The following is a 27,444-nucleotide window of genomic DNA, read 5'->3' as shown; positions in this document are numbered from 1 at the left end:
CAGCAGAGTTGTATCAAAGCTGCAGCAATGGAACAAGATCTTCCCACCATCACAGGCCAACGCAGGTTCAATACATTTTTCAGGCACTCTGTTCTACTGCAACTGCGGCTATACGCACTCTGTTCTACTGCAACTGTGCCTATACGCACTGTTTCCTACTGCATCTGCGCTTACACGCACTGTGTCCTACTGCTACTGCGGCTATACGCACTGTGTCCTACTGTAACTGGGGCTATTGCCCAGCTTCCAGTACACGTCTACCTGGAGTTGGCTGGCACCAATCACTCCTTCTCCATATCACCCTATACATTATCAGTGTCACCCCAACTCTCGACCAGCTCTTCTGAGGCCCTAGTACTCCCTCTGCCTAAACTGAGGCTGTAGACAAGGCTGGCTGCTCAGGCTACCTTCACCCTAGGCATGGAATGCACTATGCTTGCCAACTTTCTAGGGCGGTGCAAAAACCATTGTGTGAGTCAGTGAAAAGCTGCATTTAGAAACAACAATACCTTTCTGAGCGCTGGATTGGATGACGTTTTCAGTCACCTGGCAAACAGAAAAGAAGAAAGTGAGCGTGCGAGCCTCGCATCTCAGGAAAGAGGTTAATAGCTGGGTGTCATCATTCACGGTAATAGTTCCAACATTGGACGCTTGTGCACCACACATTTTTCGTTGCTGAAAATATTTGCCACTCATCCCCATTTTAATGATATGTGATTCATTGGCCTGAGTAGGATGACAAGATAAGTCGCCTCTCTCCCGGATAGGGAATAAAACGTACCTTCTTCTGGCTGCAAATTGACCTCCGCCGCAGGTGTATTAGCCCATAGAGTTGTCGTATTGGCTTAAGAGAGAGTGATACCTTAGGAAATGCCTCTTCTACACATTTTTGAATGTTTTCTTTTAGTTTGAGTATTTACTTGCGTTGCATGTCCCTTGTTTTTATGTAGCTCTTCATGCCACATGCATGCCCTTTCCAAGCACTATTTAAAAAAAAGTGTTACTATTACCCAGTTTAATGGTGCTTCATTTAAGGCCATCAAGGGGCCCTACCATGCAGGTGACTGTGTGCATCATCTATGCTTTGTGTTCAGTGGCTCTAGTTTACTAAATACTTGACATTTAAGGGCTGATTACAACCACGGTGGTCCATTGGACCATCATAGTTGTGGTGGTGGGCCGACCACTGCTGCCCCATGCACCGAATTATAAGTGTGGTGTTGGATCACCAAAGGACCGCTGCGTCTGCCGGGGATCCAGGATCCTACGGTGGTCACACAGTGGTCAGGGAGCCGCAATATGCTGGCAGTGCTGCTGCAGCACATGCAAGCATATTACGAGTTGGTTGTCCACCACCCTTTTCATGGCGGTGAGACGGCCATGAAAAGGTCGGTGGAGAGGCAACAAAGAGGGCCCTCACAGGACCCCTGCTGCTCCAGGTCCTGGTGGGGGATGCAGCAGATGGTGCATGCCGCACTGTGCAGGAACGTACTGCGGCAGTGTCACGCCAATGCCTGTCTAAGGCTCTCCTATGAGCCTTTGACAGGCACCGTCGTGACACCGCTGCCGCACCGCCCACCCCCGCCAAGGATTCAACTCTAAATCTAGCAGGTGGTGTGAACACAGCTTTGGCGGACCTCCCGCGGAGTGTTGACCTGGCTCTCCACAGGAGGACTGCCAAAGTTGTAATCAGCCCCTTGGGCGATGTGGCTGCTCTGTGGAGTCAATAAGGTTGTGTTAGACATGGCATTTAAGGGTTTCCTCGAAGTAGTTTGATCTTTAATCCAGAGGCTGATTCCACAGTGGGTGATGAGAAGGGCTAACCAGCTTAAGACTTTTCCAGAGGTGGGGACGGGGGGGCGCTTTACAGACTTCCGGGTTACAAATCCCAAGAGAGCCAGAGCAGGAAGGCAGTCTGGCTGTAGTCCTGCCTCACCTGAGCTGTGCCCCAGAAAGCATTGGAGCTGGACAAAGAACGGAAGTGGCAGTTTCTGTACTTCACACCATGGTTCAGAAAAGCATCAGCACCAAAAAAGAATGGAAGTACGTGGACTGTGTCGGGCACGTGAGCGTGAATGTTCCAATTGGGCATTAGTGCCTTCTTCTCAGAGGTCAAAGTGAAGACATTTGTTCAGAACCGTGGAATACTATAACCCTTGCCTGCAATTATTGACTTACCAGAAAATCAGAACATTGAAGTATTTTCCCATACAAACTCCGCCTTGCAAAATCTAACCAGGGTAAAAGTGGGGAATTTCGCATGACTTCGAATGTGACTAAGGATTACCGCATTATGCTTCTTGGATCGCGGGGTTGTGTTTTCGTGCTCTGCGTAGGCTGACTGAACTGCTATTGCATTGCACTTTTGACCCGCAGCTGGAGATGCTGGTCGTGTGTGCTTGTGGACCGCTGCCTCCAGTCTGTGCCCAGAGTATTGGTCCTCCATATGGACCTGCAACAGCTCAACGCCAGTTATATCTGCGATCACGTTTGTGACGGGCCCACGAGGATCTCCTGTATACGCCTCTCTTGCTAAGTTCAATCCGTTTTATCTATTATTTTTTCAAGTAGAAGTGAATCTAGATCTGGCAGATCCATCATATCATACAATAAATTGTAACTGGTAATGAATTGTATCCCAAACTAGATATTGAAAGGCTTATGGCCTAATTAAAAGTGTGCAGCAAGTTCTGATTGAGGCGCAAACAATAGTTTGCACCAGAACTGGGATTCCAAGTTGTCTGCAAATAGTGACACTGCCACATTTTTCCTCAGACACATTCCACCATGAACAAACTTTGGCAACACGTGTAGGCTGCGCCTTGGCAAGACTGTTATACTTTTTGATTTAATTAAAAACAAAAACAAAATGTTATTAAACCTGAGATTGGCCTACCAGCCCTGCAATTGAAGTGAACAACTTTTTACATGCACGTGCCGTCATTCTCAGTGGGGAGAGCCAGAGACATATGTGGACTGACCCATTGTCAGGGGGAAGTGTGGTGCAGCGGCCAGAGTGGCTGACTCTGGAGTGCCGGGTTCACACTTCGATTGCTGGCGGCAGCTCAACTCAGCATCATGTGACTCTGGGCAGTAGCTCACTTAATCTCCCTGATGGCCCCCAGCGCCTTGAAATCCTTAAGGGGTGATATGTTTGTGCTTCATAAATAGGAATTATTATTGTCACAAGCTGTGTTCTGTGGTAAAATGTGAAGACAGTTGAACAGACCAGTGGATGAACAGGGTTTACCAAAAGTCCCTCTATGTACATATATATTTATTATGAATATTTGGAAAACATGAGGCTACCAAGAGAGCTGAAGCGGTCTCTGGGCTAGACCTAAGAATGGGTAAAAATTGGCAAAACATTTGGTTGTTGAGAGTGCAATATCCAATACTACAAGTTAAGCCTCCTTAGGAACCCTTACCTATTACGTCGGAATAGTGCACTAATAGTGCACCCCACTAGTATTTATAGTTTGTGCACAATCTAATGGTCTAGGAATGAGGCCCTTAGATTGTAGGATAGCTCTTGAGCTAAAGTGCCTGCTGCAGAGATCTGTGTGCAATCATCCGGCGTCAAGGCAGACTCCAATCCCAATGTGGCTTGACTCTGCCTTTTATAATTCTGTAACACGCCAAGAACCACCCATGTTTATGTGATATGAAAACTGTATATCAGTAAAAAGTTATAATTTTGAGTGCATTGCATAGCACTGCTATCTAAGAAATAGAATCCTGCTGCATAGGTTAAGAGAAATGATGGTTTTTATTCTAAAGATAGAATAGTGTAAATGTACTGGACCAAAATAAATCTATGCATTGCAGGCTTCTGCCTAAGCTTTTCATAGATTTACACATTTGGGGGAATTCACAAATTACTCTAGGAGCACGACTAGAAACCTATGCAAGTCATAAATTCCAGGCATAATCCTTCTCTCTAATACTTACGCCCATTGAGGGCGTTTTGGAGGAGAGGGCCCTTCCTTTACACTTGGCCAAACCATAGCAGTGTTTAAGGATGTATCACCCCTAACTTGCACACTTACCCCTGCACTGTGAGCCAAAGTGCTCAAGTTTCACAGTTCTATGCATGAGTAGATTATCATGTACTGGTTTCTTTCTTTGCAATCTGTAATTGTAGTTCTGTTTATCCCATAACAAATGCAGGACTACAGTACTAGGATAAAATGAAAACAAGCATTGAGAAAGCCAATAGTTCTTGCCGTTGAAACTTATACATTTCACCAGTTATTGTATTTTTCCCCCAGATGACTGCCATTCATGCTTGTGCTGCGACCATTTCTAAACAAATGTTGTAATTCAATGTTGTTCATTCAAAGATGTCTATCGCAGATAACATATTTTAATGTATTTTCACAAGAAAATCCATTCAAAGACGGCTGCCACAAATGCGCTACCATGCTCTGTGGCCATCTTTGAATTGTTTATGCTTTAAGAAAATCCTTTTGAAGATGGCTGCTATAAATGTGCCTGTACATCCATGGCAGTGATCTTTGAATGGACTTACTTATGTTTTAAGAGAATACATTCAAAGGCGGCCACCACAAATGCATGTGGATCCATGGCTGTCATCTATGAATAGCTAAAAAAATCTATTTTAAGGTGGGCATTTGCTGTTACATCTGCAGGTCACTCAAAGTGTGAAGGAGCTAGGAGGTGGCACACAGATTTTGGGGGTGTAGTCAGAGGCGCAACTAGAGCCAAATTTCGGGGCGGGGAGGGAGGAGGGCTAAGAAAATTTTTCGGGGGCTTATTTTTCCAGAAATAGTCAGAGTGGAGCTGCAGGGGCTCTAAGAAGAGGTGAAAAATCAACAATGCCTCATTAAGAAGCAAATGGTCTTTTAAAGACCTGTGAAGTACTGGGGTGCGGCTGTGTGTGTGCCAGCTGTCTCAGCCCGGGCTGCCACACACGAGAGAGGGGGGGGGCTGAAGCCCTTTGAGCCCAATGGGCGTTGCACGCCTAGGTGGAGTTGTTTTTTAAAAGAGAGTGTAGTGAAGGAGAGGGGGAGAGCAGACGGAGAAAGAGAAAAAAGTCCCTCATTTCCACTGTAATAAAGAGACCGACACCAGCAGTGGAAGAGCAGATACCATAAAATCAAAACACTGTGAGACTGAAGTACTCCTTTGCTTGGACCAACCTAAGAAGACTGGGTGAACCCGGCTACTCCAGAGCAGGGAAGCGAGGCAGGCAAGAATGCCATACAGCCCTGAGTAAAGTGCATGAAATGGGTTTGGAAAAAAACAAGGTGATGTGTGTGAGTACCCAAGAAGTGACAACTTTGCAGATCTACCTAACATTCTCACAGCCAAAACCTGTGTCTACATTAGGAGAGCCCATGATCCCTCTCCTTTGTTGTGCTTATAACTGCAGAAAATGTGTCCACCTGGCAGATATGTGCAGCAGTCACTTTGGTTCTGTTGTTATCATCAGATTTCGATTCTGTTACTCACAATCTGTCATTAGCTGGCACACTTTTTGTGCCCAGATGTTTGACTTAGGGCCACATTGTTTTTAGTATGGCCTGCTATTTTTAAGATTTAATGCCCATAGTCCTTGGTTTTGTTGTTATTACAAATTATAACCACAGCCCATCTGTCTCCAAATACTTGCAAACCAGTGACTGCTGCTTGGTGGATGGGACACCAAACAGCTGTGTTTATTTTTCTACACGAGTCACTGATAGCACTGGAAAAACCTTGCTTGGGGGGCGAAAAAGAAGGAGGCAAGAGAGAGGGGTGCTGGACTTGAAAGGACATGTCATCAGATGAGTAGATACCGTGGGTGGACGCCTCTGAAAGACAGGCCTGGCTACATCATTGCTAACTTGTTCCAGGTCATAAGAAGCGCGTGAATCCAGTCCTGGCTTTTTATCCAACAACACGTAACACGCTGGATCTTGTAGTTTCACATTTTCTTTCACCAGTTGGATCATGAAGTCCCAGCATGCAAAGTGGTATTGGTTAGAGCATAAGGAGGGCAAAGCTCAAAATCCAAAAACTGGTACATTTATAACATAACGTGTGTATATTGTAAAGTGTGCGTTCACCAAGAAGGGTATCTTGGCGCTGAATAACACAGATGTTTATTGTTACCCAACTCGTTGGTACTCATTTTATCGACCTCAGAAAGGTGAAAGGCTGAGCGGACCCACCGGGATTTGAACCTGTGGTAAAGGGGTCAAACACAGGGCCATACAATGGCGGCATTTGTCCAAAACATAGAAGTAGGACAACAATTCTACATCACTGGAGGCGCTCAAACGGACAGAATGCGAAAATATGGAAAACTCGGACGGTAAGTGGACCTAAAAGCAATTTTTACGTTCAGTATAATATGTGCTAACTAAACCAGTCAACCCATAAAAACATGCCCCTCTCTTTGTATTTGTCGACCCGCCTTGAAAACCGGGTCACGTGCTAGATTGACTGAAACCTGCAAGAAAAGATGATGAAAAACCGAGGCTGTCGCCTGGCCATCCTGTGACAGACAGACTTGTTGAATGATCTCTGATGTCAAGGGGCGAGTTGGCCAGTGAGTCGCGTCAGCAGCTGGCAGGCACTCACCATGCTGACGTAGGACCTGATGCTGCTGGCCATCTTCTGGCAGGGCTCGTTCAAGAGCAGCTCGTGCAGGCCCGTCTCTGTGGTGTCAGCCATCTCTTCAAGGCTGTTGATTAAATGCAAGCACTTGAGCTCTTCCGAGGTCCCCTGGGTCTGAGCCTTCAGCTGAAAAGCAAATACAAGCAAAACATCTGGGTCAGTTTATGAGGATTGGAACTTGTAAATGCTCAGCATCTGCAAAGGATTATGAAGTCAGGGGAAACAGCCTAACAAGCAGATATGGCCAAGCTCCCTTGCACGGGAGGCACAGGCTGTGCTAGCCGCAAGTGGCCTTATCACAAGGCCTTAACTCCCCAAATGGGGCAGGTTTACATTTAGAGCATTCTACAGATCCCAGTCGAGCAAGCGTTAGCCCTAAAAGAGAATGTCACAGGCTTTTATGTGCAATCCCAGTCTCGTGATCAGCAAATAATGTCCGGTTACTCACCGCTAATCTTCATTACTCCGAGTCCTGGTCTTCCTGTTCCATTCCCGGGCCCGTCCCTCTATCCCTGTTTCTGTTTAGGATGTGTGTGTGGCGCAGTTCCCCCTTTCTGCATGCTGGGCCAGGTAGGCGGCGCCATATTGAGGGATGTACTTGGCTTTACTAGGTAAAAGATTTCTGTGGAGCACACAAGCTGCTCCTCGTTAAAGAACGGGACGGGAAGACGGACGAGAAGAGAGTGTTGGTGGCTGAACCTCCAGCCCTGTATAGATCTGCTCTTTTCCTTTACATCAGTTGGACCAGTCTAGGGGGCATATGTACAAGCCCTGTACACCGCCAAAACATCACTTTTTGAGACGTTCCGGTGGCAAACAGGGCTTAGCCATATCTAGAAGGCCATGTAAAAAGCCACCGTGTGTGGCCTTTCATGGCCTTGAAGATATGGAGTAAGGTGAAGCAGCGCAAGTCGCTGCCTTGCCTTACTCTGCGTGAATGAGGCGTTGTATGGGTGTTGCTGTGGGTGTTCTCACTCAACATCCATGGAGTTTGACGCTGCCCCAGATTTACAACATCAGGTAAACCTGGGGCAGCGCCAACCCCTTGCGCCTCCCTAGAGCAGGCATAACAATAAATGTTCACATTTCTGCTCCTTCTTTCCACGTGTGATGCATTCTTCAGCGTGTGATGCATTCTTCAGCACGCATAGAAACATTAAAACACCTCCTGTCATTGTTTTTGAGCGGGAAGGTGCACCTTCCTGCACAAAAACAATCGTACCAACAACACAGACACCTGTGCACCATGTGCAAGGGTGCCTGTGTTGATGCACGGCTGCAAAATGTGCACCAGTGCTGGCTGAAAGGACAGGAATGCACCGTATCTTGCTAATATGGTGCATTTCTGTCCTTTCAAATTGGAGTAGGGCTGCGCAGCAAAATAATTAGCTACGCTGCCCTATGTCAATTCCTTGAAAATATGCCCCTAGTAGGGCAAAACTGGGGCACTGTTATATTGCACCAGAATTCTAATTGACCAGCCAGCACAAAATTGACATTTGCACTATGCATGGTGCAAATCTTGTTTTTGCTGTGGTCACTTAGGCCCAGATTTATCAAGGTTTTGGGTCGCCTTTACATCATGCAAGATAGTGAGGGGTGACACAAAATCTAGAATGAGATTTATCAAGACACGCAGAGGCACGCTGCAAGGCTTGGTAAATGTGGTGTAACTCAAGGCAGAGCTAGTCGCTGCCTCGCTTTACACTGAGCTGGGAAGGCAATCCATCGGTGGAGTGTGGCCATTCTCGCGCATCCAACCAGAAGTGTTGGCGCATTCCCTTTTTTCTAACACTGGTAGACATGGAAATGTGTCAGAATTGTACGCCTTCTCAAAAGAGGCACGACAAGGAAAAAGAGCTTTATTTCTCCTCATCGTTATCTCCTCTTTCTAAGTGTGTGACATTCTGCAGCACACCATGAAAGAGGAAAATGCCTCTAAAGATTGTTTTTGTGAAGGAAGATGTCCCTTTCGTCACGGAAACTTTCCTGCCTTTAATGCAGGCACTCCTGCACCTCAGTGCAAGGGTGTGTGCGTTGGTGCTAGGCTGCACTGGATGCGCCAGTGCAAAGGAAGGACTAGCATGTCCTATATATTGATATATATGGAGCATTCCTGCCTTTAATGCAGGCACTCCTGCACCTCAGTGCAAGGGTGTGTGCGTTGGTGCTACGCTGCACTGAATGCGCCAGTGCAAAGGAAGGACTAGCATGTCCTATATCTTGATATATATGGAGCATTCCTGCCTTTAATGCAGGCACTCCTGCACCTCAGTGCAAGGGTGTGTGTGTTGGTGCTACGCTGCACTGAATGCACCAGTGCAAAGGAAGGACAAGCATGTCCTATATATTGATATATATGGAGCATTCCTGCCTTTAATGCAGGCACTCCTGCACCTCAGTGCAAGGGTGTGTGTGTTGGTGCTACGCTGCACTGAATGCATTAGTGCAAAGGAAGGACTATCATGTCCTATATCTTGATATATATGGAGCATTCCTGCCTTTAATGCAGGCACTCCTGCACCTCAGTGCAAGGGTGTGTGCGTTGGTGCTACGCTGCACTGAATGCACCAGCGCAAAGGAAGGACAAGCATGTCCTATATCTTGATATATATGGAGCATTCCTGCCTTTAATGCAGGCACTCCTGCACCTCAGTGCAAGGGTGTGTGCGTTGGTGCTACGCTGCACCGAATGCACCAGTGCAAAGGAAGGACTATCATGTCCTATATCTTGATATATATGGAGCATTCCTGCCTTTAATGCAGGCACTCCTGCACCTCAGTGCAAGGGTGTGTGTGTTGGTGCTACGCTGCACTGAATGCACCAGTGCAAAGGAAGGACAAGCATGTCCTATATATTGATATATATGGAGCATTCCTGCCTTTAATGCAGGCACTCCTGCACCTCAGTGCAAGGGTGTGTGTGTTGGTGCTACGCTGCACTGAATGCACCAGTGCAAAGGAAGGACTATCATGTCCTATATCTTGATATATATGGAGCATTCCTGCCTTTAATGCAGGCACTCCTGCACCTCAGTGCAAGGGTGTGTGCGTTGGTGCTACGCTGCACTGAATGCACCAGCGCAAAGGAAGGACAAGCATGTCCTATATCTTGATATATATGGAGCATTCCTGCCTTTAATGCAGGCACTCCTGCACCTCAGTGCAAGGGTGTGTGCGTTGGTGCTACGCTGCACCGAATGCACCAGTGCAAAGGAAGGACTATCATGTCCTATATCTTGATATATATGGAGCATTCCTGCCTTTAATGCAGGCACTCCTGCACCTCAGTGCAAGGGTGTGTGCGTTGGTGCTACGCTGCACTGAATGCGCCAGTGCAAAGGAAGGACTAGCATGTCCTATATCTTGATATATATGGAGCATTCCTGCCTTTAATGCAGGCACTCCTGCACCTCAGTGCAAGGGTGTGTGCGTTGGTGCTACGCTGCACCGAATGCACCAGTGCAAAGGAAGGACTATCATGTCCTATATCTTGATATATATGGAGCATTCCTGCCTTTAATGCAGGCACTCCTGCACCTCAGTGCAAGGGTGTGTGCGTTGGTGCTACGCTGCACTGAATGCGCCAGTGCAAAGGAAGGACTAGCATGTCCTATATCTTGATATATATGGAGCATTCCTGCCTTTAATGCAGGCACTCCTGCACCTCAGTGCAAGGGTGTGTGCGTTGGTGCTACGCTGCACTGAATGCACCAGCGCAAAGGAAGGACAAGCATGTCCTATATCTTGATATATATGGAGCATTCCTGCCTTTAATGCAGGCACTCCTGCACCTCAGTGCAAGGGTGTGTGCGTTGGTGCTACGCTGCACTGAATGCGCCAGTGCAAAGGAAGGACTAGCATGTCCTGTATCTTGATATATATGGAGCATTCCTGCCTTTAATGCAGGCACTCCTGCACCTCAGTGCAAGGGTGTGTGTGTTGGTACTACGCTGCACTGAATGCGCCAGTGCAAAGGAAGGACTAGCATGTCCTATATCTTGATATATATGGAGCATTCCTGCCTTTAATGCAGGCACTCCTGCACCTCAGTGCAAGGGTGTGTGCATTGGTGCTACGCTGCACTTAATGCGCCAGTGCAAAGGAAGGACTAGCATGTCCTATATCTTGATATATATGGAGCATTCCTGCCTTTAATGCAGGCACTCCTGCACCTCAGTGCAAGGGTGTGTGCGTTGGTGCTACGCTGCACCGAATGCACCAGTGCAAAGGAAGGACAAGCATGTCCTATATCTTGCTATATACGGCGCATTCCTGCCTTTAATGCAGGCACTCCTGCACCTCAGTGCAAGGGTGTGTGCGTTGGTGCTGCACTGAATGCGCCAGTGCAAAGGAAGGACTAGCATGTCCTATATCTTGATATATATGGCGCATTCCTGCCTTTAATGCAGGCACTCCTGCACCTCAGTGCAAGGGTGTGTGTGTTGGTGCGACGCTGCACTGAATGCGCCAGTGCAAAGGAAGGACTAGCATGTCCTATATCTTGATATATATGGCGCATTCCTGTCCTTTCATGTAGCACAGCGCAACAAGGTGTCTTGCTGCATTGCTGCGTTGCATTAAAAAATCATAACTCTGTGCCACAGTGTTAATGTGAACGCAAAACCGTGAAATGTGCTAGTTTTACAATACTACTTTGCCTCGTTTCTGTTTTTCCCTCACTTTCCAGCAATTGAAACAAAGCCTTCACTGTGCAGTCTGTTTACTGTGGGTTTTATATAACTCTGTGTGTTACCTTTCTGTTACTTCAAAGCTGCTGCCCCCGCGGTGTGGGAGGGGCACTCTGTGTTTCTTGTTTTGGAGGGGGCCGCCTCACCCTCTAAGCCATGCAATTGCATGCCTTGAACAATGCGTGCAATGACATGGAATAAGAAATAGTTAAACTCTTGGGAAAGCCACTCCGCTTTCCCAAGCGGCCTGCTGCAGCGTAGAGGGGCCCAACCATTCAGGGGGCCACATTTAGTACAAGAGCAATGAATAGCTGTGCAATTTGGGAGACGCCAGGGTCCCCCATCACATTCTGCAGGGCCCCATCATTTTGCATTACACCACTGTTCAGAACACTATTGCCAATAACAAGGAGACAGGAATGAAGGAGGCTGCAGTCCAATCAGAAGGCGGGCCCAGTTCCCACGCTCCTCGGTTGCGACCCTTGAAACTGTGATGAGTTCAATTCGAAAACAAGGCCGAATAATACAGTCTTTAGGAGTTTCCGGAATCATTAAAGGTTTCTTCAGGTTTCAAGAAAGGGTTGACAGCATTCTTCAATCTGGGATCCTGAACCCCCAAAGATCTGCCTCTGTGTTTGTACGTCGTAGATGATCATTGGTGCATAAGGTGGACATGAGACGAGGGTTTGGTACGGTTGCAGAGAGGGGTCAAAATTTTGGGTCTTTGCACCAATACTATACCTCGAGAACGGTACTGTGAACTATGAATGCGATCCTGGCTTCTACTGGCTGACCCAATAATACAAAGCCACTGGAAATACCAGGCTCCAGTCCTGCTATTGTATTTATTGGCCTGATGCGTTTTGGGAGTTGGAGTATAAATTCATAATCAATAGAACACATTGGAGGGAATTGCCTATTCACAATTGTTGGCACAAGGGAAACTCTACCCTACAACAATGTGTCCACAGGATCCTAGTAGTGGGCCCACTGGTGACTGACTTCGGCTGAGTGACTATGTCGTCCCAGGGACTATTCATCTAAAATCTTGGACCCCAACATAAGACTACATCTCCTCATTTCTTTTTCCCCACATCCACCCCATAATCTTTTTCAAACATTTTAATTTGATGCATTCAAGTTTGTGTAAAAGCCGTGATTTAAAGGCTTTGCACAATCAGACAATTTAAATTCACACTAAGCCCACTAGATAAGACCCAGAAGTGCACATTAACAAGGAAAAGTTTAATAAAATGGTGGTGGACTCCAGGGGAGTTTTAAAAATAATGATAGTGTCTGAGGTCTAAAGGAGTGTTAAGGAACAATCCCTTACGGCAATTTCATTTTCGCTGTAAAAAGCATCACTTACTAGGACATTTTGAAGAAGCACCAATTCTATTTATTTTGAAATACCACACAATCTTTGCCTCCTTTTAGCGCCAAACCCCCTCGGGTATATGTAGGGCTATATAAATTTACTTAATATAACAATTGTGTCAAGAAAAATAAAAAGACCTGTAGGATTGGCAATTCAAAAAGTATACCACATCTTTAAGGTTAACATTAGAGAATGTGGCAAAAGTTTCATAATTTCTGTGCTTCAGTGAAGACCAATATTGACCTCCAGATAGACGATTAGAGGAAGGGACCAGGAACTGACCCCCAATCAGCACTGGTTCCTTCTGACCGGTCTTGGGGTGCTCTTTTCAGCAATTACTGTCCTCATACCAATGCTTAATTTGAGCTAGTGGTTTCCAGTGCTCGGCACTGGCACTTAATTGTCAACACCAGGATTTATGACTGTCTGCCACATGGTGGTGCTGTTTATCTAATTTAGAGATGAGGGTAATAACAATTGTTTAGTCGAGCAGTATACATTACATATGACTATAAGCTATTCTTATAGCATGGGGGCATGGAATAGTCTGAATTGTCACACACGTATGAGTGCGATGGTTAGTAGTTGTGTTGGTACAGTCACTGGTAGTGCTGGCAGGGGCAAAAGGTGCTGCAAGCTGCATTTGCCCACTGACGAGGGCTCTTGCACTTATTTTCTTTGACAAATTAAGCACTGCCTCAGACAATGGTGCACCTTAAAAGGCTTTAGACGGAGACCCCCTCTTGTAGCACATTAAGTAAGAATGAAAGCTTGCAGGCTGCCCCCAATCAAACCCAGCACCATGAAGGTGTAATTTCCAATGTCCTTCCTTATCAGAGCTTGAAAAGATGCGAGGAACTACTCTATTGCACACAGAAGTCTATGGCCAGATGATGTCCCATATATGTTTGTGTTGTAGTTCCTTCTCTGCAGACAGGGGTTTGGGTTGTAAGTTAAAAAAGGTTTTCTGCACTTTCACAAGGAAGTGTTTTTCCTCAAACAATAGAACTTCCTTTTTGGTTGCAAGTTGTCAGTCAAAACCCGTCCTCAGACAGGTTCTGGAAAAACCCTTCACCAGATTTTGCTTTGACAAGCGGGTTCCCAGTCGCTTGGTGAAACAGAAATGGGAATTATGCGGTATGGAAACTACAAAGGCATATTCTTAATTTCTTTCCTCCAATACGGCCATTTAATTGAGTTTTTCTAGGTTAAAGGGCTATTGATCAATATCAGAACTATTGTCCTGGTAGTTCCACTCCACATTCCCAGGTATTTTTGAATACTTCTCTTTTGCTACTTGTCTGAAAGGCAGTTATGTTTTTTTAATCATTTCCTGAAAGCACTTTTTAATACATTTCAAATTTTAGGTAGGTGAAAATGGCTACGGTAAACTTAAAAGCGGTATGGTTCCTGCAGTGTAGAGTAGACAGTTCTTAATTAAGACATTTGCTAGTGGCTTTATTTCAAGCCAGGGACTGTAGCCGATAATTTACGTTACAGTTTTTTGAAGACACAGGAGCTTGTCTCAACCTCCATTGTCAAGCGTTTCTCCAATGTTTTTTCTCTGTTTAACAGAGTGCTGATCCATTGTCAAGTTAATGAGCTTATCTCGCATCTTACTCAGTGGCGGCTGGTGACATTTGAACGTGGTGAGGTGTAAAAGATCAGGGTGAGCGGCATGTAGCGAGCGAGCGCAGCATCCATTCTAATTACACTTCCACCTCACACACACAACACAACGATGCTCTATCCCTTCTTCCGTCATTGGTACCACACAGAAGAGTGGCACCAGCATCCCTTCTAATTACACTTCCACCACACACAACACAACGATGCTCTATCCCTTCTTCGTCATTGGTACCACACACAGAAGAGTGGCACCAGCATCCCTTCTAATTACACATCCACCACACACACCACAATGATGCTCTATCCCTTCTTCATCATTGGTACCACACACACAAGAGTGGCACCAGCATCCCTTCTAATTACACATCCACCACACACACCACAATGATGCTCTATCCCTTCTTCATCATTGGTACCACACACACAAGAGTGGCACCAGCATCCCTTCTAATTACACTTCCACCACACACAACACAATGATGCTCTATCCCTTCTTCGTCATTGGTACCACACACAGAAGAGTGGCACCAGCATCCCTTCTAATTACACATCCACCACACACACCACAATGATGCACTATCCCTTCTTCATCATTGGTACCACACACACAAGAGTGGCACCAGCATCCCTTCTAATTACACTTCCACCACACACAACACAATGATGCTCTATCCCTTCTTCATCATTGGTACCACACACACAAGAGTGGCACCAGCATCCCTTCTAATTACACATCCACCACACACACCACAATGATGCTCTATCCCTTCTTCATCATTGGTACCACACACACAAGAGTGGCACCAGCATCCCTTCTAATTACACTTCCACCACACAGAACACAATGATGCTCTATCCCTTCTTCCGTCATTGGTACCACACACAGAAGAGTGGCACCAGCATCCCTTCTACTTGCACTCGACCTCAAACATTCGAGCGCAGTGCATCCTATTACCTTTTCTTTCTTACAGAGAAGCACGGCACTGCACTCCTAACTGCTCTTCGACCTCACACTGCCGAGGCACAGTTGGCATGCTTAAGGTCAACTCATCTTGCAGGTTGCCCCCTTTGCACATAATGGTCAGTAACTTTAAACCCCCATGGTCTCTTAATAAGCAGATACTGTAATATGGTCAGGGGGAGGAGCATAAATATGACCCTTGACCTTTGGCGTTGCTGATCCAACGAGACCATCGAACATATATAGCCTTCACGTTTATCAGTTCAAACTCTCCCCACCCTCCACTTGGACTCGCGCAGGCCTTTTCCTGTGGCTCACGTGCCTGGGACCTGCAGCAGTGGCGCTGGCACAGCTGCTCTCGGTCGTGCCCCTCTCTTTAGAAAGGTCATAGGCCACAGACCCACGGTCAGGCCTCTCCCCTCCTTTCCAAAGCTTGCTGAGGAATCATTCCCAACCTGAAGGGACTGCGGAGGGTGGAAGACGTGCACAGCAGTTGGCAGGCTCTTTCAGAAACAAAACAACTCGGCCCCATGGATCACCAGTTACACTATTCTCACACTTCCAGACTCACTTTCTTCCACGGGAATAGAAAGTTGAGTTCAAAGGCTCACGACCCGGGCCCAGGAAAGATACGAGACAGGCCCTACACCATCTTCAGCGGTGTAAGGGGGGCGGCTGGCATGACTCGCAGGTGGGGTTGCGCAGGAAGGGGGGGTTTAATATAATAACATTTCAACAACAAATAAGTACCTTCACCTCTGGTCCCGGACTCCTGCGTCACGTCTCCTGCGCTCTCTCTGCTCACAGGAAGCAGAAGCAGGCAGCCTCCCTCTCCTCCCCTAAGCCAATCACAACACTGCAATGTCAGCGTTGTGATTGGCTTGGACGCAGTCCTTACAGGAGTCTACGTGGTGGCCCTTTTCTTCATGCAGGCTACCAGCAGCCTGCATGAAGAAAACAGAGAATGCTATGAAGGGTTTGGTCGGCCCTGGGGCCGACCAAACAGTCAGCCCCCATAACATTGGGCTTGCCACGCTTCCCCAACCCGCCCGCCCCCAACCAGGCATACCCTTCTTCTCCTTTCTCGCAGTGCGAGAAGCAGAAATGTAAAATGGTATTTATATCATTTTACGTTTCTGTTACTCGCACTGCGAGAAAGCAGTGGGGTGAGGCTCCGACGCCCACATGCAGGAGCCCTCCCTGATCCTACTATATTTATCCAGCCTCGGACCCCTTCCAGGAGTGATGAACGTACTGGCCAAGTTTTAGTGGCAAATAGTGTAACAAGCATTGGCAGAGCCAAAAGGTCCAGGATTGGCCTTGGTAAACATACATCTTTATAATTCTTATTTTCCCTAAACATATGCAAAATACATAAACGGTGGGAAAGTAATAAGAATCTTAAATGTGATCATTTTAAGGTATTTGTTCCATAAGCAGATTCAGTGATCAGAGTTTTCAATTTTATTACTGCAATTCGAACAAATATTTTTTTTAATTACCCCAACTGTAATACTTTCAAAAACCAAAGATCACATGAGCAAAAAACACAATGAACTGAAACAAACACATTGCTCTCGGGTAAGCATGACACAAATGCGTTTTCATTCGGGATCACTTCTCTATTAAGGCATTGATTCCTATTTGAGGTTTACTCTCGCATTGTATTGAAAACGTGTGTTAATAGAAGCAGCACCAAAATTGATCGTATCGTTATATGGGTGTATATTTTGATTTCTCCCAAATCCACCTCAATTTTTGGATACAACAGTGCACTTACTACCTTTGTGCTTCGTCTTCGTATAATACTCATGAATAGGTATTAATTGTGTTGAAGCCTGTTGTTTGCTTGGTGACAGATTGTTATAAAATCAGGTGCTTCATGTAATATATCAAATGATACCATGTCAGGCAACTGATCCTCAGTCCTGATGATGATCCCATATTTTTCTGGGATCGAAACGTCGTCGACATACACGAGGGCGTGGCTGGTCGATCGAAGCTGGCGTTTGGGAGCGTAGAAGTTGAGGCGGCTGTTGAGGTATCCTGGGCCTTGGTTGTGTAGGGCTTTGTGTGCGTGGTCGCAGTAGAATTACTCAAGTACCCGTGGTCCGTTACGATCTTTTGGTTTACCTTGTGTATATATAATAGTTTTAAGGTGGCACATATGCAAAAAAGTAAATGAAAAAAAATACTCAACTTTTGAACAAATGAAATAAATGAAAACATAAATCAATCAATCAATCAATCATCGCATTTATATAGCGCGCTACTCACCCGGAGGGTCTCAAGGCGCTGGGGGGGTCCGCTACTGCTCGAACAGCCAGGTCTTGAGTTGCTTCCTGAAGGTGAGGTGGTCAGGCGGAGGTGGGTGGGGAGGGAGTTCCATGTCTTGGCGGCGAGGTAGGAGAAGGACCGTCCCCCTGTGGTGGCTCTTCGGATGCGGGGGACGGCGGCGAGGGCGTGGCTGGTCGATCGAAGCTGGCGTTTGGGAGCGTAGAAGTTGAGGCGGCTGTTGAGGTATCCTGGGCCTTGGTTGTGTAGGGCTTTGTGTGCGTGGGTGAGGAGACGGAAGGTGATTCTCTTGCTGACCGGGAGCCAGTGCAGGTCTCTCAGGTGTCCGGAGATGTGGCTGCGACGGGGGATGTCCAGGATGAGTCGCGCTGAGGCGTTCTGGATCCGCTGGAGTCTCTTTTGGAGTTTGGCGGTGGTTCCGGCGTAGAGGGAGTTGCCGTAGTCCAGACGGCTGGTGACGAGGGCCTGGGTGACCGTCTTCCTGGTCTCGGTGGGGATCCACCGGAAGATCTTACGTAGCATGCGCAGTATGTTGAAGCACGACGAGGAGACGGCGTTGACTTGTCTGGTCATGGAGAGGGAGGAGTCCAGGATGAAGCCCAGGTTGCGTGCGTGGTCTGTTGGTTTGGGTGCGCTGCCTAGGGCGGGGGGCCACCAGGAGTCGTCCCACGCGGCAGGTGAGGATCCCAGGATGAGGACTTCCGTCTTGTCTGAGTTCAGTTTCAGGCGGCTGTTCTTCATCCATTCGGCTACCTCTTTCATCCCTTTGTGAAGGTTGGCTCTGGCGGTGGCGGGGTCGTTGGTGAAAACATAAATGAAAACATAAATGAAAGCAGAGATTAGCCAACCCTCCCTGGCACTTAGGGGATGACTTTCTTAGTACCTGTGCACATGTGGAAGCGCAAAATGCCAACACTCGCCATTAACAGAGCCAGTGGCTAAAGTGAGCTGATCTGTTGCCCTATGTTATATACTGTGGTTGGTGGAACCAAATGTGAATGGCATTTCCACAGATCAACGGATGAAGATGGTTGAAAGTGTGTGTGTGCGTGTGTGTGTGTGTGTATGTGTATATTTTTATCATGATTTATTTGAAAAACATGAAGATGGCAACAAAGCTAAAGCTGTTTCTAGGTCAGACATAACAACTGATGCATGTCTGCAATAATGCAATGTCAGGTGCTCTACATTTGACCAAAACTAACTGGCCCAAAGACAAAGGGCCAGATTCACAAAGGTGTCACGCACGGAGCGCAGCACAGCACCCAAAGATAATGCGCTGTGTTGCGTGACAGGGAGAGGGCAGGAGTGCGCCATATCCAGAGAGATATGGCATTCTCCTCCCCTCTCCCTAGTGCCGGTTGCTGAGCGCCATGCACACCTTCGCGCCATAGTGCAAGGGTGTATGTCTGAGTCTAGCATAGGTTTTGTACTGGTAGAGTTCCCTTCCTGTAACAAATACTATGCCTAGACAAGTTTAAAATCTTTTCGTTCTTTGTAGTTCCTGTACAGTGCAGCACACATGCAAAGTCGTAAAAGCAAGGAGAAATGAAAGCATTTTAATTTGTGGCGCAAAACCTTGTCTACTAATGTTAGTAGATAGGGTTTTTTGCCAAAAAGCATGGTTGGTTGCATGGGAACGCCCATGTACCATCCATGTAACGTCCCCTTGATGTAAAGTAATGTAAAGCAGCGTTTCACACTGGTTTGCTGTACTTGTTCATGCAAACCAATGCAAATACAAATATGTGGTGCTTTGTAAATCCCCAAAAAGGTTTTGTGTCGGGTATGATTTAAAAAAGTAACACAAACCCGACGCAAATCTTTTTGAATCTTGGCCGAAGGGTTATATTAACAATTGCAGCACCTGGTTGGGATCTGTGCATCCACGCACCTCGAACACATGCACCATGTGGCAGTCAAAATACAAGATTATACTTTATTTACTGATAGAGAGGTTTTTAGGATGAAAGGATCCTAATGTTTACATGCTTCTGTTTGCTTACAACGAGTATCAATTAATGACAATCCCAGAAGAGAAACTGCTGAATGTCTTTCAAGATTCAATGACGTTGGCCATCAAGCTGGATGTGGTTATATTAGAACGTTCCAGTATCACCTGTACTGCTCCAAGTGTAAACTTAGACCTAAAGTCTGAGGGGCTTATTTACAAGCCCTTTGCGCTGCCGGTACGTCATTTTTTCCCATATTAAAAGTGACTCGCCGGCGGCGCAAGGGGCTTGTAAATAAGCCCCTAAGTTTACGACTTTCGATATTCACAATGGTAAGACACAAATAGTATCTAGTGCGGAGTTTCCGCACTCTGAGCGGAATCTGCGTATTTGGGGCGGACTCTCCACAACGAGTGTGGAGATTCCACTCCACACTCGGAGTTTAATCTCTGCACTTCGTGGAATTTCTGCACTTGGGTGGATCTCTGTCCCTAGAGCGGAGATTCTGTCCCTAGAGTGGAGATTCAGCCCCGTGTATGGATGTAAAGATACTACTCGTAAATTTCCTTTATGAAGACTGAAAAGTAGTAAAGTTAGACTTTTGGTCTACATTTAGACCAAAAGTCTAACTTTACCTTTGTGAATCGGGCCCTCTGTGTGTGTATATTGGTCTGTTTTTACAACAACAACAACATGAAAAGAAAGATATGGTTTTGGATTGCAAAGCAATGTCAATAATTAGAAGTGGACAGTGTAGGACAGAGATAAAAAAAAAGACCCCAATGGCTGCCTTAGGTGGTAGAATTCACAGCCAGTATGTCCTAATCATCTCCAAGCTTGCTTTCCAGTGGTGGGTCTGTAAACCCCTTGGAGCACCAAATGTGTTGTCAGAGTACAGGGAAAAGAACAAGGGACAGTAAAACCTAGCAGATGTTCGAGTGCAGAGGCGTTCCCAGCACTGCCAGGTCAGTGCATTCCAGCACTCACACATGTGGCCTGCAAACTACCCGAGCAAAGAGAAACATTAAACCGGTCTCTCTGGATGCTTGCACTAAAACTGCCAAACAAGCTGACTCACTTGAGGTGGTAAGCAGCCAAACAATCTCTGCTGAGGATCCGCCCACCAGTCTGGCGCAGATATGTAGGGCAAGAATGCACTTTTGGATTCAGGTTGGTGACAGCAAGCATGCTAAATTAGTGACACAGAAGGTGGCTCCAGGACAGGATGCACATACAAAACTGGCATTAAATGTGACCCATGAAGAATGACAGTGCACTGTGAGCTTATCTTTTCAGTTCCTAAAATGGCCTTGTTTAACCAATATTCAAACTTTAATCCTTTGATGCTTTGAGATACGGCTTAAAGGTAGCTTTAAGCTTCTCACCAGCCTCATGTTTCCCACAAAATAAAAATAAAATAAGCATTGGCAAAGGCAGTAGGTCCGCCTTGGCTGCCAGCCTTTTTCGCTTATGGCTATGACTGTGCTTGTTTTGCATTGTGATGGGTTTAGCAAAACATTGGAGTTGGTGGGGAGCTGGGCCCTGAAATCTGAAAAAAGAAATTGGCTTAAAGCAAAAAAAAAAAAAAAATTGCCTCATAAAGCAGATAGTATCACAGATGTCCTTAGCACTGAAGGGAACTACTTTGTGTGCGGATGTGCTCCGTGTGAAATGGTTGAAGGCCATCACGCACAGTGAAGTTAGCCAGGTGGTGAAGTGGGCTGACCCTTGGCCCTATGCTGTATGCTTTAGTGAGCATAAGAAAAATGTCAATGGCACAATGACAAACCATGAATGAATAGGGCTGGTCAAAGCTTCTATGAATAAATATATTATACATACAATATATAATGTTAGTACAATTAAAAGTTCTTGACTAACACCATAGTTTAGACGAGGCACTGGAGGAGTGGAGGCACAGGGGTGGTGGTAGAGGAGTCAAGGGGCAGCAGGGGGTGGTGGGACAGAGAAGATATGGGGTGTTTACAGGAGAGATGGGAGAGTGGGGGGAGGGGCCAAGGGAAACAGAGAGATATGCAGGGAGCAGGAGCCCGAGGCAGTTAGCCCTGTGCATCTGTAAGCTGTGTTAGCAGGCAGACGAAGTCTGCTGCTGCCAGCTGTCCTGTTTCTCATCAGCCACAGTGCGGAGCCAATATTAAGAGGATCAACTTTCTTTTTTTATTATAATTTAGCAGCAGGCACATTTCTAAATATCGTGAGTCTCTTTTTACAAAAGTGCTGATTATGTGATTTTTTTCTTTTGCAAATAGCAAACTTGCAATATCCTGGGCTCGGGGTTTGAGAAATGTGTTAGCCCAGTCATCCTTTCATTGTCTTGCACTTTAAGTTACAACACTTTGCCTGATTCATCACATACACACAGCCTCCTGAAACAGAATGCACTTCATTGCCAGGGCTGGTGTGCACTACTTTATTATTTCTTTTGTATATGTTGTCATTTTTTGTATATTCCATATGTGTGCAAACAATGTAAATAACCAAACCCATAAACAAGCATTGCACGCTTGCCAAAGCCAGAACAGTTGACTTTGGCAATGCTTGTTAACTAGGCAGGCTGACACTTGTGCGGACGGGGATGGACCTTTGTGGAGTCGGTTGCTCCAGTTAGCCAAATATATGCATTTATGTGAAAACAAAGACACATGCTGATGACGTTAGCTGTCAGTCAGTAGACATAGAGTGACAGAGGAAAGATGCAAGCTCCGAAAATAGACATGCGCAAATCAGCTATTCAGATTTTCTACACTAAGGTAAATCAATCAATTGTGGCTTTAGTTTATGCTTTAATAATGCACAGCCACTGGCTGCACTGTTCCCATTGGAGCAGGGTCAAGACTGATTTGCTTGTGATTGGGTACAAACTCAGGTGACATGGTGTGCAAAATAACAATATGCGTCGCTGATTAATTACCAGTGGCTGAGATTAATGCAAGCATTCCATCCATCACTTTTTGTATACTTTAATAATGCACACATCGTTGAAAGAGATGCGCCTTTTCATTCAAAATGTAAAAGCATCTCACGGTTAGCTCATGTTCCAACAGTTATTAAAAAATATATATTAAGGTGGTTATGCTTTAACCCTGTGCACACAAGAGCTGTTTATTTTAAACTTAATTGAGTAAATGTTATGTGTACTTATAGAATCAGTGTCTGTAACATAGACACGTTTCACATTTTAATTTTTACATAATTATTCCACTTAAAGTAGTAAAACGTTTCTATGTTTTCACCTTTACTTACACTACTTGTAAAGTGGGTTAACATTTTTTTTAGTTTAGCTGCTCTCTGGGTGGACATTCATGGGTATAGGTTGGATGTGCTTATTCTTATTCAACACATCCACTCTTGTTTACCCTTCAAAATGTTCTTGCCCTCGTGAACTCTCTCTCCAAAGTGCTCTTGAACTTACTATGGTACTTGCTGGCCATTGGCCTCACCTCCATTAGTAACCATAAATGGTTTTGCATTTCCAAGCAGCCTGTGTCCCAGATCCAAGCATTCCATAAGTCACGGTCCCGCGTTCCCTTTCTACAGAGGAGGATGGGAGGAATTTGCAACAACTTTCCGTGTGATAGTTTTGGGGTGCGCGTGGGCTTTTCACTTGTATTTTTATGGGAACAAGAATTGCTTCGCTCATTGACAATAGCATGGCCACAACTTCCACCCGCACCTTTGATTTGGGGGTAAATCCCTCAATAAAGATTAACAGCGCATGAGAGAGCAAAATAGTTTGTTAGTTAATAAAAACCATAAACATGGCCTAAACATACATTTGACTTTACCACCAATTACAATTTAAAAAGAACAAAAACATCACATCTGGGGCCTCCCCTTACATCCCTCCCTATAAAAGCAGGTAGAAGCCAGCCTGGCTAATATCCCAAAAAGTGTCTGGTGCATTACCGTAGTCGCCCAGCAGGGCCTCCCCAGGATGCCTAGGGCAGTGGTGTTTGGGGGGCTGCAGTGCCTACGGGTCAGACCCTACTGCTTCCCTTCACAACCTAGACTGAGGTGTCACTGAGAGGGGCCGGCCTGATGAACGTCAGGTGGGCCACAGTAGTTAGGGGCAACAGTGGGTTGTACATGGTGTCCATATGTTACAGTGGATTTTTTTTCACTTTTCCACTAGCCAGATGGCATATGGCATTAGCCTCAGTGCCTCTTCTCTTCTCACAAAGCATGTGAATGACAGCTTCGAGAGACAGCCCCTCCTGATCTAGCAGTAATTCTTCAAACATCACTTTGTACACTGCTATCTTGATCTGAGTTGTTTATTTATTTTAAATCAATGACGTAAATATGTTTCCAGTAAGAATTTTCAGGGGTAGGGAAGGGTGCAACGTTTGCAAGGAGTGAAGGATTGAATTCTTATTTTTCTGGATATTAACAAAGAGAATTTTACAAACATGATGGTAAATGGAACTATTTTACATGGAATTGAATATCCTGGAAACATTTCAGGGATCCATCTCTCCTGGACTTACTAGGACACATCAAATAACAAGCTGTGTGTGCTGTGTCAGGACCACAACAGTGAGATGAAATATAGTCTCAACAAACCTTTTCTGCACTGATACTGACTTTAAAATATATACCGCAGAATCTTAAGAGCATGTTTCCAAAAGATGAGTTCGGTTGGAAGGCAGTGCCCCCGCAGGCCTCCTTTTGCACGGCTGCTCGTGGTGGGCGAGCTCTCTGAGATGCCTGGGTGGCTTGCCTTTTCGTCTTGCACTTTTCTTTGTTTGCTGACTCCAGACAGCCAGGACTGGCTGTTGCTGATGAGTCAGCAGCTGTGTCTGCTGAGGGCAGCCTGGCTCACCCTATGCAAGTCTGCCCTGATTCACCTCACCTCACTTCCAGGGAGAGGCTAGAACGGTACAAAAGCATTCCAGTGCTTCCCTCAATTATTTCTGCTTCCTGGTGACGGCTCACCACCTCATCTCCCTTCTTGCAGGCCGCTTCCTCATTGGGAAGCATTTCACATTCAGGATCCTTGGAGGGCTTCCACAGCTTGTTGTTACATGCAAATACCAGGGTCAGTTTTGAGGACGCAAAGCATGCTGGTTGAGATTAAGGATGCAACAGGATGTTGGCCACATGGATGCAAACACCCGTATCAGTTTCAGAATGCAATAGCGTGCGGTTCAACATGCAGGCAAAGACAAGTTGCAGTTTTGAGGATTCAACATGATGCTGTTCAGTGTGCTTGCAACTACAAGTGGACAGTGTGAGGATGCAATAGCATGCCATACTATATGCATGTTATTTATATCTGTCTACGGCGCTCTTGGATTGAGCCGATGTACGTGAACGGTGGCTTCCCTTATTCTCTGCATCCTATTTCCTGTGTAAAGTCCTAACACAGGCTATGAGTGAGTACAGCGGTGAATGGACCATGGTGAGTCAGCAGATACATCACTGCATCAGCACCAGCTTCAGTCGGTCGTATGTTTGTTGGTGCAAATATTCCTTCTTAGACTCACAGACAACCTATCGTAAGGACTTGCGACTGTAGAGTACTCTAAAACCTTACACTTTAAATGCTGCAGAAACCATGGTGTCTCCTAAACCTTATACAGTGACGCCCGAGCTGTCAATCTTGGATGGGGAAAAGGCAGAGCAGATCATACTAACATTTAAAGCTGTACCCCGGTAGTTACAATGGAGGTGCATTAGCCCACTGAACTACTTTACAATGTTGTTCGCATTGAACATGATGACATGTCATAGGCCCATGTTTTACTGAAGAGTCGAACAGTGATCTCAGCTTCACGGTCCAATGAAAATGCAGTTCTTTAAAGTCAGGTCTGATGGTCACATTGTACCAATTCAGTTTAGGAACAATTAGAGGTCATTTCGAGGTTCATTGAAAATAAATGTAGAGTATGTTTCTCAGTGATCTCGATGTACTTTCTACCTAACTGATCATATATTTATTGTATTTCAAGAGCACAACACTTATCCCTAGGGGATGTCACAGCGCTAGGTGAATGCCCAACCAGTCCACTGAGAGAGTTTCATTAAACCAAGCCAGTAAGGTCCTGCCAACAATTAACCAGGAAAAAGCAAAGTTTTTAATTTTTCCCAAACCTTATATGATTGTCAATTAAACGATTGCCCAAGGGTAAGGAGTTCTGTTGAACCTCAGCCAAATACAAGAAGGGGTGGGTTTTGGCCCACCACAAGGTTTGAGCACACATTTCAGTTGGAAACAGTCTTACTGGCTTCTCCTTATCTGCCTGCATTATATCTGGTGTTCCGAGTTCTTCTGTTGAGGCCCACCTGCCAAGACAACAGGCAGTCTCCATAGAACGCTAAACAATACCTCCTACAGCATCCTTATCCTAAGGTGCATACTGTACCCCACTTCTGCAAACCCTTCACAAGGTCTCCCACTGTCTAACGCCTTCCTGCCTCACCAACCTGTTGACGACAAGGTCCCCCACTGTCTAACGCCTTCCTGCCTCTCCAACCTGTTGACGACAAGGTCCCCCACTGTCTAACGCCTTCCTGCCTCTCCAACCTGTTGACGTCACACAAGATGATCAGATGCTTACGATTGGCCACATAAATTCATTGTCTGCTTGGCTAGACATATAATGTTGGGGGGCAGAAGGCTTCAAACTGTGGGGCTTGCTTCCTCTGTCCTTTAAGGCAGACCCAGCCTTCTGAGATTAGAGGAAGGGAAAAGGGGCACAGATGTCTAGTCTGGAGTATGGTGGATGTCTGTTTTCCCGACAGTAGAGCTGTTGTTGATGCCACTGGTCTTGCTTTCAGGAAAGCCTTTTTGTTAGGGAAAGGACTGGCTAACCCATCATTCAGACCTTCCAAAGCTAGGCCTGAGAGCTTTCTTGCTGACCAGGGCAACTATGTGAACCACAATGTTGCCAACAAAAGGAAAGCGCCAGGCGTGTGCTGGTAGACATTCTCATGCATGTGCAGCAGGAATTTATGTTCCTCATTTTCCAAGGAAGTTGGGGGGGGGGGGGTCTGGCTGTGGTAAGTCAAAAAAGTGCCAAGTGGGGGACCTGGCTGCCATGGCATGGTGGACAAGCTAACACTCTTTGTATTGCCAACTAGGGTAAATCTTTATATATGGCTGGCCGTCCATGTCTGTGCCATCACAGGCTGTGTCTCTACTGGTCCAGACACATGATGGGTGTGCCACCCTATGCCAACTGACCCCCATTTACTTGAACTCCACATGTCGCTTGGTTGTCTGGCAGTAGAGTGACTTCAGCGTTGATGAGAAGTGGCTCCTGCCCTGCAGGCTGAGAGTGAGGCGGTGGCATGATACTGTGCCCTTTGAAGCGTAACCGTGTCACAATTATACAACACAATATGAATAATAATACAACTGATACTACCACTACCCAAAAGAATAATGAATTGTTATTACATAGTGCTTCATACTGCACTTCTGTTTCTAAGCACTGTATTAGCAGGCATTCATATTATCCTAGTTAAGCGTATTGCTGCTTCGCAAGCAGGGGGGTGTGGGTAGATCTTGAGAAAGACCACTTCAGATTCAGAACTAGATAGAAACTGTTTCTGGAGAACACGGCCTCTGGGATAAAGTATCGCATACACAAACCAACTGAAAATATCACAGTTATTCCTCATTTCCCAACCTGCCTTCCAGTGTCTCTTTACCAGTACCATACAGTGGTGACCCGGTGTGTGGTCTCTAGCTCCTCCCTCCCCGTGCTCACGTGACTGTCCTTTCTTCACAAGTCCCTCGCCCCTGCCCCCACCCCATGGCTTTCAGTGAATGGGGCTGTGGAAAGCGGCCCCGCTCGCGTCTCGAAGTCGAAGGAGAGAAGTCCGTGCTTTCCCTTTCGTGCAAAGCGCAGTCTCAAAGTCCGGGAGGCACTCGGAAATCACAACAAG

The 27,444-nt window shown here is 46.1% G+C and overlaps 1 protein-coding gene across 1 annotated transcript in view; it reads right to left on the bottom strand.

The window, feature by feature from the left end:
- LOC146789141 (tumor necrosis factor ligand superfamily member 10-like) overlaps positions 1 to 27,444 on the bottom strand; it is a 44,569-nt gene that overhangs the window by 10,238 nt on the left and 6,887 nt on the right. The window contains exons 2-3 of the mRNA XM_085630717.1: positions 6,589 to 6,750; positions 510 to 546 (exon numbers count right to left, since the gene is read on the bottom strand). Of these exons, the coding sequence (XP_085486843.1) occupies positions 510 to 546; positions 6,589 to 6,750 (199 nt within the window). The remainder of the gene's footprint in view (positions 1 to 509; positions 547 to 6,588; positions 6,751 to 27,444) is intronic.

This window comes from Triturus cristatus, chromosome 10, assembly GCF_964204655.1.
Source record: "Triturus cristatus chromosome 10, aTriCri1.1, whole genome shotgun sequence".
In the NCBI taxonomy this organism is placed as follows: Eukaryota; Metazoa; Chordata; class Amphibia; order Caudata; family Salamandridae; genus Triturus; species Triturus cristatus.
This window is presented reverse-complemented; position numbering and strand designations above follow the sequence as displayed.